This window comes from Gobius niger (genome assembly GCF_951799975.1).
Source record: "Gobius niger genome assembly, chromosome: 3".
Classification (NCBI taxonomy): Eukaryota; Metazoa; Chordata; class Actinopteri; order Gobiiformes; family Gobiidae; genus Gobius; species Gobius niger.
Genome location: NC_136854.1, coordinates 3,635,976 through 3,649,672, shown reverse-complemented (window position 1 = coordinate 3,649,672; position 13,697 = coordinate 3,635,976). Strand labels below are relative to the sequence as shown.

Below are 13,697 nucleotides of genomic sequence, written 5' to 3'. Positions count from 1 at the left end.
GGGGCGAGGGGGGTGGGGGTTTGGCACAGTGGCTTATGGGAGGGCACATAGTTCCTAATCACTGGTTAGTTAGCATCAGAGGTCCCTATGCTAAAGTGACTATGATAGTTAGCATCAGAGGTCCCTATGCTAAAGTGACTATGATAGTTAGCATCAGAGGTCCCTATGCTAAAGTGGCTATGATAGTTAGCATCAGAGGTCCCTATGCTAAAGTGACTATGATAGTTAGCACCAGAGGTCCATATGCTAAAGTGGCTATGATAGTTAGCACCAGAGGTCCCTATGCTAAAGTGGCTATGATAGTTAGCACCAGAGGTCCCTATGCTAAAGTGACTATGATAGTTAGCATCAGAGGTCCCTATGCTAAAGTGGCTATGATAGTTAGCATCAGAGGTCCCTATGCTAAAGTGGCTATGATAGTTAGCATCAGAGGCCCCTATGCTAAAGTGACTATGATAGTTAGCACCAGAGGTCCATATGCTAAAGTGGCTATGATAGTTAGCACCAGAGGTCCCTATGCTAAAGTGGCTATGATAGTTAGCACCAGAGGTCCCTATGCTAAAGTGACTATGATAGTTAGCACCAGAGGTCCATATGCTAAAGTGGCCATGATAGTTAGCACCAGAGGTCCCTATGCTAAAGTGGCTATGATAGTTAGCACCAGAGGTCCCTATGCTAAAGTGACTATGATAGTTAGCACCAGAGGTCCATATGCTAAAGTGGCTATGATAGTTAGCATCGAGGCGCCTCTCCCTGACTCCTTCCTCACTTACAGCCCAATTCGGAAGCTTCTGATCATGGCGGCTTACCGATCTGCTCGTTTCGGAAGGGCCTCTGTTCTCCTCCAACCCTCCCTCAGAATGCATTGTGTGACTAAAGGGAACAGTGTGGACAGAGGACGCAGCCATCGGGTTCAGGATCGTGATGTCATATCGCTAAGCATCATGGGAGTAGAGGCTGTTCCAGTGGGGAAGGTTAGATGGATTTACCAGCAGTGACTCTGCAGCTGAATATACTATCATCAGGCCAATGTTAGTCTATACAAAATGTTTGCTAGTGCCCACAAACATGGCCAGTCTCCATGGTAACTCGATTATTTGATATTCCAAAAACATTAATTTTCTTATCTTCGATTCTGTGACGTCTCAAGGTTTCCACAGGGACTAGAACCTGCTGCAAACCCCTGGCCCTGGCTGAGTCTGGGTCCAGCCCTGGCCCTGGCTGAGTCTGGGTCCAGCCCTGGCCCTGGCTGAGTCTGGGTCCAGCCCTGGCCCTGGCTGAGTCTGGGTCCAGCCCTGGCCCTGGCTGAGTCTGGGTCCAGCCCGGTCCAGTCGTCAGTTGTTGTTTGCTGCATTGCAGTAGCACAAGGTCGCAGCGTGAGGACGTTCTGTTCATGTCTGCGCCGGAGTCCGGTTCTTCCTGATTACTGATCATTAGTGGATTTTATAAGTGTTGAGTTTTGAACTGACTGAGATTTAAAGACAAGAGTCACAAAAAGCTTTTATTTTGAAGGTCACAGTCATTCTGTTCTTCCACAGGAGTCAGGTCTATTTATAGAGCTGTGGCTGCTTTGATAAGGCTTGAGCTTAGACCTGGTTTAGTCCTAGTTTAGCCCTAGTTTCAGTCCTAGTTTAGCCCTGTTTCAGTCCTAGTTTAGCCCTGTTTCCGTCCTAGTTTAGCCCTGGTTCAGCCCTGGTTTAGTCCTGGTTTAGCCCTGGTTTAGTCCTGGTTTAGCCATGGTTTAGTCCTGGTTTAGCCCTGGTTTAGTCCTGGTTTAGCCCTGGTTTACTCCTGGTTCAGCCCTGGTTTAGCCCTGGTTTAGTCCTGGTTCAGCCCTTGTTCAGCCCTGGTTCAGCCCTGGTTCTGCCCTGATTTACTCCTGGTTTAGTCCTGGTTTAGCCCTGGTTTAGTCCTGGTTTAGCCCTGGTTTAGTTCTGGTTTAGCCCTGGTTTACTCCCTGCATTGTTTCCCGCTCTGATCCCGGTCTGAGCTTTAGTCCGGTCTTACATGATGGATGAGCTCCTTCACTCCCTGTGCGTTTACAGGAAGTGTCTGCAGTGAAATGTGAGAGTCTGTGTGTCACTAAGTCGTCGCTGAGCTTTAAACCATGTCATAATGTGATCTCCTCATCATAACCAGACCCTGAGCGGCGCCGCCTGGTGCAGATCTCAGGCTGCTCCAGGGGGCGCTGCAGAGCTCAGAGCCCTCACCCAGATCTTTGAACACACCTGACGATGACTCAACGGCCTTTAACTGGAGAAGAGCTGCTTATTTATACACAGTGCTCTGCAGTTTCACACCCGGAGGAGGCACTTCAGGCTAAAGCGGGAAACGTCACTTTAATGTTTGCCCGAGGAAAGCGACATCCGGGGTCGCCTGGCAAGTCACAGTCACAGAAAAACACTATTTTGGTGATAGTCGCTGAGTCCCGGAAAGAGATTCTGGGCCAGATCTTGTGACTGGCGCAACTTTAACGCACCGTGGTGCAGGCGCGATCTTGCATGTGGCGCTAAAGGCTGCGCCGCTAGGGAGAGGGCGTTATTTAAGAAAAAGAGGCGACTGAGGCTGGTTCATTACAAGCAGCACTTGGACCCGCTCTTCTGTGGAAACCTTCACATTATGTTCCTCTTTACATCGCGCTGCCTCGTCTTCTTCCTTAGAATCGACGTCAAATTGAAAACAAAAGCGAAATTGCCTTGAAAAGTCTGTTTGAGCGTCGGTTACGCACGGGTTTACACTGATACTGTAGATCAACGTGCCGCACACTCTTAACACCTAAAAAACAACAACAGTTTTCCATAAATAAACCACACAAGCCTCAAGTGCCACAACACCAGGTCTGTTTTAAGGAGACATTTCCATCGTGTGTCAGTCTTTACCTCCTGATGATGCTCCTTGTGCAGCCACAGCTCAGTCCAAAAGAAAGAAGCACATTTCACAGGGAGCAGAGCAACTTTTTTTTTTTCAATTCAGCCGCTCCAAAGAATCCTGCAGCTGTAGCGCAAATGTTCCAGCTACAGTTTTCTTGCAGCTGCTGCATAACTCTGTAACTCCTCCACAGCCGATATGACAGTTTCTGATCAATTAAATCCATTTCGTAACTTTGTGCATTCGAGCGGTGTCCAGCGCGAGGCTGCTGCCTCTCTGTCCCGCCCGCTCAGCTTGGATCTGCAGCAGCGGAGGGACACTTTTATTTTTTTAATCTTTATTAAACATTGCGTTGCAACCCACCGCCTTCCGCAGGTCTGGGGAAAGCAAGGGGAGGGGGCGGCACCACAACATCACAATGTGAGTCCGTCCCCCCCCCGTCCTGTCCTGCCCACTTTTTGCGTCAGGTATTACACTGAAGATTGCAAGAGCTCCACCGTCTGCTCTTCAGCCTGCGCTGTGAACCACAAGATCTGGCCCTCTAACTTCCTCTAACTTCCTCTAACTTCCTCTAACTTCCTCTAACTTCCTCTAACTTCCTCTAACTAACTCTAACTTCCTCTAACTTCCTCTAACTTCCTCTAACTTCCTCTAACTAACTCTAACTAACTCTAACTCTAACTTCTGGCGAGTGGCCTCTTCTTTAGGAAGGTTGAACAAAGTCTCCATGACATTAGCGTGAGGTAAGAAAAATAACCAGGCGTGTTCAGAGTAGGTTCTTCACAACTGCGGTGCAAACATGGCATCTGTTCAGCAGGTGCATTCGTTTTCGCTGACATGGAAGTTTCTTTCTTACGACAGAAATAACGATAAAGCTGGCACTACATTACAGACGTCGGGCTCTTCCTGTTTGACTCTAGGACTTAAAAAAGCGTGTCACAGGTCAGTGGTTTCCAGGAGAGGGCGGAGCAGCAGGATTCAGGAGAAACGCTTCACGTGAATGAAGTCAAGAACCACTCTGGGGGTGTTTGTGATGAGGAAGTTGCTTAACAACATGGTTAAAAGCTCCAAAAAGTCGTTTTGCACGATATAGGACAGGATTACTCAAAACTGTGAGGAACATGGTCAACAGCAAGACACCAGCTCTTCAAATACAAAACTCTGTTAATATGAAAGAATCACGAATCAAAGCCATGTTTCGGGTGTCGTTAAATGTGTGTCCGGTCGTTTTTATTCTTTGTGTTGTTGCTTCCTTTGAGTTCTGTTCAGTTTCTGTCTTTGCTGTTTTTGCTTTTCTCCTTACAGTTTCGTTTGGAGTTATGATTTTGACGTGCATGCCTCCATCGTCTCCGTGGCGACCGGGATGTGAGTGGTTTACGTTAAACGGCCCCCGAGCTCCTCCTCCGTTTGGTCATCCCGCCTTAAGTTTGCTTCATTTTAGCGTTTTTTTTTTTTTTTTCATTTGTTTTGCTTTGTAAGAAAATATGTTAAAAGACTATTCGTAACATAAGTATTTGGAACATTTTTGCTACGATAAAACGATATGAATAAGCGGCGCTCCCTCGTCGGTGTCTCTGCCTGACTGTGTTTGTGTTGCAGCCGCGGACAGTGGCCGGATTCAGGGGGACGGTTCGATACGCTTCAGTCAACGCCCACAAGAACAAGGTACAACCAACACAACATCTACAGCAGCACTAAGTAACGTGTTTACCTTAATAAACCCTTCCCGTCGTCCCTCTGGGGGTAATACAAGTGTTAAAGGGATGATTGGGGGGTCTTTCATCGCCCCCTGGTGTCTCCAGACAGAAAACCAAAACTTTCCCTGTACCGGGTCAGAGTCACCAATACACACCCATGGAATCACGAAGAAGAAGCTAACAGGCTAACGGGCAAAGCTAACTGCGGGCTAGCACCACTTAACCTCTTAACTCCCGCCTGAACATGTTCTCTCCTGTTCTCCAAATTCTCCAAATCTAAAAGCTTCTTCAAAACAGCGATAAAAAAGGAAAAAAAAAAAAAATGAGGATGAAAACGCAACAAAAAAGCGCTAAAAAGTGACCAAAAACAGTGACGAGAATGACAAAAACTCAACAAAAAGGTGAGAAAAGGGTAGCAAGAAAGTGACAGAAATCCAGCAAAAAAATGACAAAAATCCAGCAAAAAAGTGACAAAAATCCAGCAGAAAAATGACAAAAATCCAGCAAAAAAAAGACAAAATCCAGCAAAAAAGTCCAGCAAGAAAATTACAAAAATCCAGCAAAAAAATGCCAAAAATCCAGCAAAAAAATGACAAAATCCAGCAAGAAAATGACATAAATACAGCAAAAAAGTAACAAAAATCCAGCAAAAAAATGACAAAAATCCAGCAAAAAGTGACAAAAATCCAGCAAAAAAATGACAAAATCCAGCAAAAAAGTAACAAAAATCCAGCAAAAAAATGACAAAAATCCAGCTGAAAAAAGTGACAAAAATCCAGCTGAAAAAAGTGACAAAAATCCAGCAAAAAAGTGACAAAAATCCAACAAAAAAGTAACAAAAATCCAGCAAGAAAATTACAAAAATCCAGCAAAAAAATGACAAAAATCCAGCAAAAAAATGACAAAATCCAGCAAGAAAATGACATAAATACAGCAAAAAAGTAACAAAAATCCAGCAAAAAAATGACAAAAATCCAGCAAAAAGTGTCAAAAATCCAGCAAAAAAATGACAAAATCCAGCAAAAAAGTAACAAAAATCCAGCAAAAAAATGACAAAAATCCAGCAAAAAGTGACAAAAATCCAGCTGAAAAAAGTGACAAAAATCCAGCAAAAAAGTGACAAAAATCCAGCAAAAAAGTAACAAAAATACAGCAAGAAAATGACAAAAATCCAGCAAAAAAGTGACAAAAATCCAGCAAAAAAATGACAAAAATCCAGCAAAAAAGTAACAAAAATACAGCAAGAAAATGACAAAAATACAGCAAAAAACGACAAAAATACAGCAAAAAACGACAAAAATCCAGCAGAAAAAAGACAAAAATCCAGCAGAAAAAAGACAAAAATGCAGCAAAAAAATGACAAAAATCCAGCAAAAAACGACAAAAATCCAGCAGAAAAAAGACAAAAATCCAGCAAAAAAGTGACAAAAATCCAGCAAAAAAGTGACAAAAATCCAGCAGAGAAAATAAAAAAATCCAGAAAAAAGTGACAAAAATCTTGCAAGAAAATAACAAAAATACAGCAAAAAAATGACAAAAATCCAGCAAAAAAGTGACAAAAATCCAGCAGAAAAAATAAAAAAATCCAGAAAAAAGTGACAAAAATCTAGCAAAAAAGTGACAAAAATCCAGCAAAAAAAGTGACAAAAATCCAGCAGAAAAAAGTGACAAAAATCCAGCAAAAAAGTAATTTTAAAAATGGCAAAAACACATAAGGGAAATAAAAAGTGACGGCAATGGCAAAGAGGAGAGAATGCATTTGGTTTTGGCGGGTGGTAAGAGGTTAAACAGTATTTACAGCCGTGTGAGTGAAAACAATGATCTCCATTGTGCAATTGTTTGTACAATATCCCTCTGTCCCTTTGTCTTTCCTGTCAGCGTAGTAGTTACTCTCACGGACAATTAATGAGTAAAAAACACCACATGTACGACACCTGCAGTGGCGCTTATGGCCTCTAGGGGCAAGAGTTATGCAGTACAAGTCCGAGGGCCACCAAACATTAGTCTGAGGGCCGCATTTTGGACACCCTGATCATACTTCAAATTTTGAGTTTTCACAGCAGATATTTAGCGTTTTGGTAAATACCACGTGCCGAGTAGGGAATGGCTGCAGCACGCCACCGCGCGGGGGTCGGTTAGCGCTCACGCCGCACAGCTAGAAGGTCCAGGGTTCTATTCACACCGGGACGGGCCTTTCTGTGTGGAGTTTGCATGTTCTCCCTGTGTCGCCGTAGGTTTCCTCCGCTTACAGAGAGCATCGAGAACTCGTTTTTATGACTAATGGCTGATTAACAAGAACATTTAAAGAGGGGGTATTAGGCAAAATCGACTTTTTCAAGCTTTACATCATGTTATTATGTCATTCCCTTATTAAAAACATGCCTGAAGTGTTGCCTTGGCACATCTACGTATTTTTGAGTCATCTGTAAAAACTGATGGCGGCCATTTTAGGGATAGGTTTGCCTGAGTCCTCCTGGGAACGCCCCCACCTCCTGGAGACGCCAGCCGAGTAACCAACCACTGCTCCTCAGCAGAACCCCCTCCCCACTGATGCCACAGACAGCGTGTGGAGGGGGCGTGTCTAAAGGCTCAGAGGTTCTTAAAGAGACAGAGGCCTATTTCAAGACATTCACTACAGCCATTTTGAGAGAGACATTTTATACAAGGCAGTTATTCTAATTTACTGCATTGACAGACCAACAGAAGGTTTGCTCATCATTGTAGTGTGATATAGACTGGTGCTATGGGACTGAAAAAAGCAAAATACCCCCTCTTTAACCATTTAGCTTCTCACTTTTAAAATCGTCTCTTTCCCCACTTATCGTAAAAAAGCAGATCTTTATATGTGTTTTCAATACAAAGCAGTAGGCCAGCGGTTTGTAGGCGACTTTCTCACTTGAATTTGTTTGTTTATAGTGAACTGGTTTTTAATGTTTCACTTTGATACAAAAGCACTCAAACACAATGCACTCGTAATATTCGTAAGGATCGTGTTTACCAGAGCACGTGAAGGCAGCATTAACCTTTCAAAAACAATTTCACCCTCTGTACGGCAACACAACAGGGACAAACCTGCTTCTGTGTCAGTGTCATCTGCACAGCGCCACCTACTGTTCATAGAGTGTTCTGCATTTCTAAGCTTTTCAAATCAAATGCATTTCAACTTTGGAGCCTTTATAGAAATCCTTATATTTCAAATGTAGTGGCGTAAAAGTAACACAAATACTACCCAAGTACTGTAATTACTGTGTGTAAATGTACTTTATAACTGACAACCTCTGCACACTCATGACATACGTCTGTTTCCATGGTGATAGAGCATGAGCACAAGTATTAGAAAGACGCCATTGCACAGGAAAGGATTAAACAACGAGGAGCCGCATTAGACGTTAATAATGCACGACGCAGAGTCGAGAACACCACGACGCGCAGTGTTGTTCCTCCTGCATTATAACGTCTAACGCGGCTCCTCGTTGTTTAATCCGCTTATACCAGGGTCCCACAAACCTAACATTTATAATAAACGTTTTTTTCATTGACTAAAGTCACTAAATCTGCCAGACTACGGGACTATTTTGTGTGGGTTATTAGCCGCTCACTGAAGGCTGGTCTCAGAGCGAGTCATTCTCCGCAGCTATTACGAGGATCTCAGTCAGGCTCAACGACACAACATCAGCACAGAATCACAACACAACAGGACTAACCCGGAAACACTTTTCCCTGGAAGTAAACACCGATATGCGGCACTCGTGGGCAGGAGTTATTTCACTTTTACGCTGTTTAACCTGAAGCTAAAGCTAGCTAGCTCAACCAGCTCAACTGTTTATGGAAACAGCTGCGGTGGAGTCGCTCACACCTGGGCCCCCCCAACTCAAACTTTTATGTTTGACTTTACTAATCCAGACAAATATGTTTAAATGCAGGATCATTTTATGTACGGCTGAAAATGATGAATAGCCTTAACCGTTTCCAATAGAAATGTAAAGCTCATATGTTATTAACAGTAGCTAACCTAGCTGCTCACTCTCCTCTACAAACATTTAGCAAACGTTTTGTTTTGGCCAAAAACTAAACAAAATCCATCTCATACGTTCCTGTCAGTCACTAATTACGCCTTTATCTGATTCAGCTGTGTCATGCGCTGCTATGGCGACGCCACAGCGGAGTGATATCCCAGTGATTTAACTACCGGACTACGTGTGCGGTTATACCAAAATAATGCACCAGCCAATCAGAATCCAGTATTCACCCAGACCGTGGTATAAGAAACAGTAACGCGCTTCAAGCCTCTGATCCAGCTGGTGTCGTTTCAGGAAATGGGTCGCCACGACGACCTGTGGTCCCTGTTTTACATGTTGGTGGAGTTCGCCGTGGGGCAGTTGCCGTGGAGAAAGATCAAAGACAAGGTAAGAGCGGGTGTTCTTCTATATCTGCTCATGCTCTACCCGCCGGTGAGCTCCACACTCACGTTCTGGTCTCTGTTGTGGCGTCTCTGGTTTTCAGGAGCAGGTGGGTCAGATAAAGGAGCGCTACGATCACAGGATGCTGCTCAAACACATGCCTTCAGAGTTCAACGTGTTCCTGGACCACGTGCAGGCCCTGGACTACTTCACCAAACCAGACTACCAGGTAACGCTCACCAGACCAGACTCTCACCAAACCAGACACTGACCAGACCAGACTACCAGGTAACACTCACCAAACCAGACGCTCACCAAACCAGACAACCTACGCTACAACCTTGAAGCCACAATTAAAAGCTGAGGAAACTGCCCACTCCACCACCTCCATTAAACCAATGTCGAACGCTCGATACAACTTTGAACCCTATTTCCAAAACTACCTAAATTAATTTGTTAAAAGATAAAACTAAGATGGCTGAAAACATCACCAGTCTTTCTGTAATGTAGCTGCTGTGTTGACCGCTAGATGGACACAGCACATAAATCAACATAAAGAGCAGGATTTCATAATGAGGGATAAAAACCTGGCTCTGTGTTAACCAGTGGTTCTGGATGTTTTACAGCTAGCTTTATAGCTACAGCTAAAGCTAAACGAGGCTAAAGAAGCTACAGCCCGAGCTAAACGAGGCTAAACAAGCTACAGCCCGAGCTAAACCAGGCTAAACGAGCTACAGCCCGAGCTAAACGAGGCTAAACAAGCTATTGCCTGAGCTAAATGAGACTAAACATGCTCCAGGCTGAGCTAAACCAGGCTAAACAAGCTACAGCCCGAGCTAAACGAGGCTAAACAAGCTACAGCCCGAGCTAAACGAGACTAAACAAGCTCCAGGCTGAGCTAAACAAGGCTAAACAAGCTATAGCCTGAGCTAAACCAGGCTAAACAAGCTACAGCCCGAGCTAAACGAGACTAAACAAGCTCTAGGCTGAGCTAAACGAGACTAAACAAGCTATAGCCTGAGCTAAACCAGGCTAAACAAGCTACAGCCCGAGCTAAACCAGGCTAAACAAGCTACAGCCCGAGCTAAACCAGGCTAAACAAGCTACAGCTCGAGATAAACCAGGCTAAACAAGCTACAGCTCGAGATAAACCAGGCTAAACAAGCTACAGCTCGAGATAAACCAGGCTAAACAAGCTACAGCTGAAGCTAAACCAGGCTAAACAAGGTACAGCCTGAGCTAAACAAGACTAAACAAGCTACAGCCTGAGGTATACGAGGCTAAACAAGCTAAATTAATTTGAGAAGATGAAAACTAAGATGGCCGAAAACAACACTAGTCTTTCTGTAATGTAGCTGCTGTGTTGACCGCTAGACGGACACAGCACATAAATCAACATGTGGTTACCTTATAGAGCAGGATTTCATAATGAGGGATAAAAACTTAATCTGAAAAACCAGGCTCTGCGTTAACCAGTGGTTCTGGATGTTTTCAGCTGCTCATGTCGGTGTTCGAGAACAGTATGAAGGAGCGGATCATCACAGAAAACGAGCCGTTCGACTGGGAGAAAGCAGGGGGTGACCCCACGTTGTCGACCAGCACCTCCTCGCAGCCGCAGCAGAACACGCGGCCCACGGCGGCCATGGTCGGGTGAGTGCACGCCAGAAACAAACATTCATATTCCCGTTAGCGCTGCCGTTGTAAAGCCCCGCCTCCTCCGCAGAGCGATCGTGACTCCGGTGCCCGGGGACCTGGCGCGGGAAAACACAGACGACGTGCTACAGGACGAACACCTGAGCGACCAGGAGAACGCGCCCCCGGCCCCGCCCTCACGTCTCCACGCCGACAACACTCACCCCGACTCCCGTCTCCATGGCGACGCACAGCTGGCCGACGGCGGCGAGGGATGGGAGGACACCGACTTCAACCGCAACAGGCTTCGGATCAGCCTCAACAAGGTACAGCCTCAACACGCTACAGCTAAAGCTAAACAAGGCTAAACAAGCTACAGCCTGAGCTAAACGAGGCTAAACAAGCTATAGCCTGAGCTAAACGAGGCTAAACAAGCTACAGCCTGAGCTAAACCAGGCTAAACAAGCTACAGCCTGAGCTAAACCAGGCTAAACAAGCTACAGCCTGAGCTAAACCAGGCTAAACAAGCTATAGTCTTAGCTAAACCAGGCTAAACAAGCTACAGCCTGAGCTAAACCAGGCTAAACAAGCTACAGCCTGAGCTAAACCAGGCTAAACAAGCTACAGCCTGAGCTAAACCAGGCTAAACAAGCTACAGCCTGAGCAGCTAAACCAGGCTAAACAAGCTATAGCCTGAGCTAAACGAGGCTAAACAAGCTACAGCCTGAGCTAAACCAGGCTAAACAAGCTACAGCCTGAGCTAAACCAGGCTAAACAAGCTACAGCCTGAGCTAAACCAGGCTAAACAAGCTATAGTCTTAGCTAAACCAGGCTAAACAAGCTACAGCCTGAGCTAAACCAGGCTAAACAAGCTACAGCCTGAGCTAAACCAGGCTAAACAAGCTACAGCCTGAGCAGCTAAACCAGGCTAAACAAGCTATAGCCTGAGCTAAACCAGGCTAAACAAGCTACAGCCTGAGCAGCTAAACCAGGCTAAACAAGCTATAGCCTGAGCTAAACCAGGCTAAACAAGCTACAGCCTGAGCTAAACCAGGCTAACCAAGCTATAGCCTGAGCTAAACCAGGCTAAACAAGCTACAGCCTGAGCTAATCGAGGCTAAACAAGCTACAGCCTGAGCTAAACCAGGCTAACCAAGCTATAGCCTGAGCTAAACCAGGCTAAACAAGCTACAGCCTGAGCTAATCGAGGCTAAACAAGCTACAGCCTGAGCTAAACGAGGCTAAACAAGCTATAGTCTTAGCTAAACCAGGCTAAACAAACCACAGCCTGAGCTAAACCAGGCTAAACAAGCTACAGCTTGATTAGCCTCTGTCAGACTCTAAAGTCAGATGCTCATTGGTCATTGGTGCTTTTCAGGGAGGACCAGACGAGGACCCGGGAACAGCCCGAGCCCCTGAGTCTCCGAGTGGACAGGGCCGGTCTCTGCGCTACAGACGAGTCAACAGCCCTGAGTCTGAGAGGCTTTCGGCGGCCGAAGGACGAGCCGACGGATACGGACAGAGGTCAGAGCAAACAGCGGGTTGGACTTGGTTTTAAGCCGGCCCTGCGAATGAATGAAATCTGCCATTTCAATCACGTGTTGCGTATTTCTCATGAATAAACAACTTGAATATAGATCGTTATGGTGAACAGTTGCTAATGTTAGCTCTCAGACAAAAAGGTAATAATCCAAGCCATTTTATTCATTCATGTAAAATCCATGTGAAAGAAAATGTATCTGACATCATTCATAAATATGGTAATTGTCATTTCCTCATATTTATGTCAGTATCTACGTTTCAAATTGATATCTCTTAATTTATTGATTTACTTTCCATTTCGATGCATGGTCCTGACTTCCCGTGTGTGCAGGTCTCGTATGGACATGCTGGGCTCCCCGTCGCGGCACGTTTACTCCTCGCAGCCCGCACAGATGTTGTCCATCGACCCCGGTTGCCGTGGCGACCGGCAGGCGAGTGGCCGCGCGGAGGTGTCCGTGGCGTCGGTGGACCAGGAGGCGCACAGTAACGCGTTCATCCGCTCGGTGCCGCTGGCCGAGGAGGAGGACTTCGACAGCAAGGAGTGGGTCATCATCGACAAAGAGACGGAGCTGAGGGACTTCCAGCCCACCACCTCCGGCACCACGGACGACGAGCCCGAGGAGCTGCGCCCCCTGGAGGACAACGAGGAGAGACGCAGGCTCCGCGCCACAGGTAACGCCATTGACGTTATTTACAATGTAGGTTTTTAAAGTAAAAACAGCTTTTACGAGCTTTTTACCACGTTACAATGTGGCCTGGACAGACCTGGAGCTGTGTTTGAACCTTCCACAGTGGCTGTTTTAGCAGCGCCATAGCATTTACTAACCAATAAAGTGTAAAATAGATGGCAATAAAGACTATACCTGCAAACAGCATAAAACACCCTCTCAGTTCACAGAAACAGCGCCATCTTGTCTTAAATAAAAAATACTTAAAATAATTTGTGCTTATTTGGAGCAGATTTGGACTGTCTTATCACCAATGGAACAACAACAAAAGTTTGATTAAGTTTTGTTCTTTTAGTGAGACAGAGGGTTTAGTTTACCTATCTTAGTTTACTGATCTTCCTCAGAAGCGCCCCCTGGTGGTGGAGGTGACGTGTCGTAGCAGCTTACATGGATTTTCCAGTCAGAAGGGAGAGCTTATGCCCCCTACTGACTGGCGCCTTCTCCAGGTGTGGGATAAGGTGTACGCTCCCTCGTCCCGGTTCATAGATGTTAGTGCACGTTTCCTGATCTCGATGGCTTCTCTGATCCAGCCGTGGTACTTGTTGCTTGTTACTTGTAAAAGAACAAAACTGTAATAGGCTTAACTAAGAAGACAGTATGAACCTTTTACAAAGAACAAAAGTCTGATGCAAGGGACTTGGACATTGGACTTTTTGGGGCCTAAAACTGTAACACAGGCAACAACAAATGGTAATTTAAGTGCAACATGGCAACAGAATAGCATTTGCACCTGCCTTGATGACTCTCTTAATATCCTTTGGTACTAGACAGACCAGAGGTTCTAATAGTGGGGTCTGGGGCCCCCTCAGATACACTACAGTTGGGCCCCC

General features: G+C 45.5%; 1 protein-coding gene across 1 annotated transcript in view; it reads left to right on the top strand.

Moving 5' to 3' along the window:
* The window catches only part of ttbk1a (tau tubulin kinase 1a), an 86,532-nt gene that overhangs the window by 33,392 nt on the left and 39,443 nt on the right, over nucleotides 1-13,697 (top strand). The window contains exons 7-13 of the mRNA XM_079554127.1: nucleotides 4,468-4,533; nucleotides 8,879-8,971; nucleotides 9,069-9,194; nucleotides 10,461-10,615; nucleotides 10,689-10,923; nucleotides 11,976-12,121; nucleotides 12,471-12,811. Of these exons, the coding sequence (XP_079410253.1) occupies nucleotides 4,468-4,533; nucleotides 8,879-8,971; nucleotides 9,069-9,194; nucleotides 10,461-10,615; nucleotides 10,689-10,923; nucleotides 11,976-12,121; nucleotides 12,471-12,811 (1,162 nt within the window). The remainder of the gene's footprint in view (nucleotides 1-4,467; nucleotides 4,534-8,878; nucleotides 8,972-9,068; nucleotides 9,195-10,460; nucleotides 10,616-10,688; nucleotides 10,924-11,975; nucleotides 12,122-12,470; nucleotides 12,812-13,697) is intronic.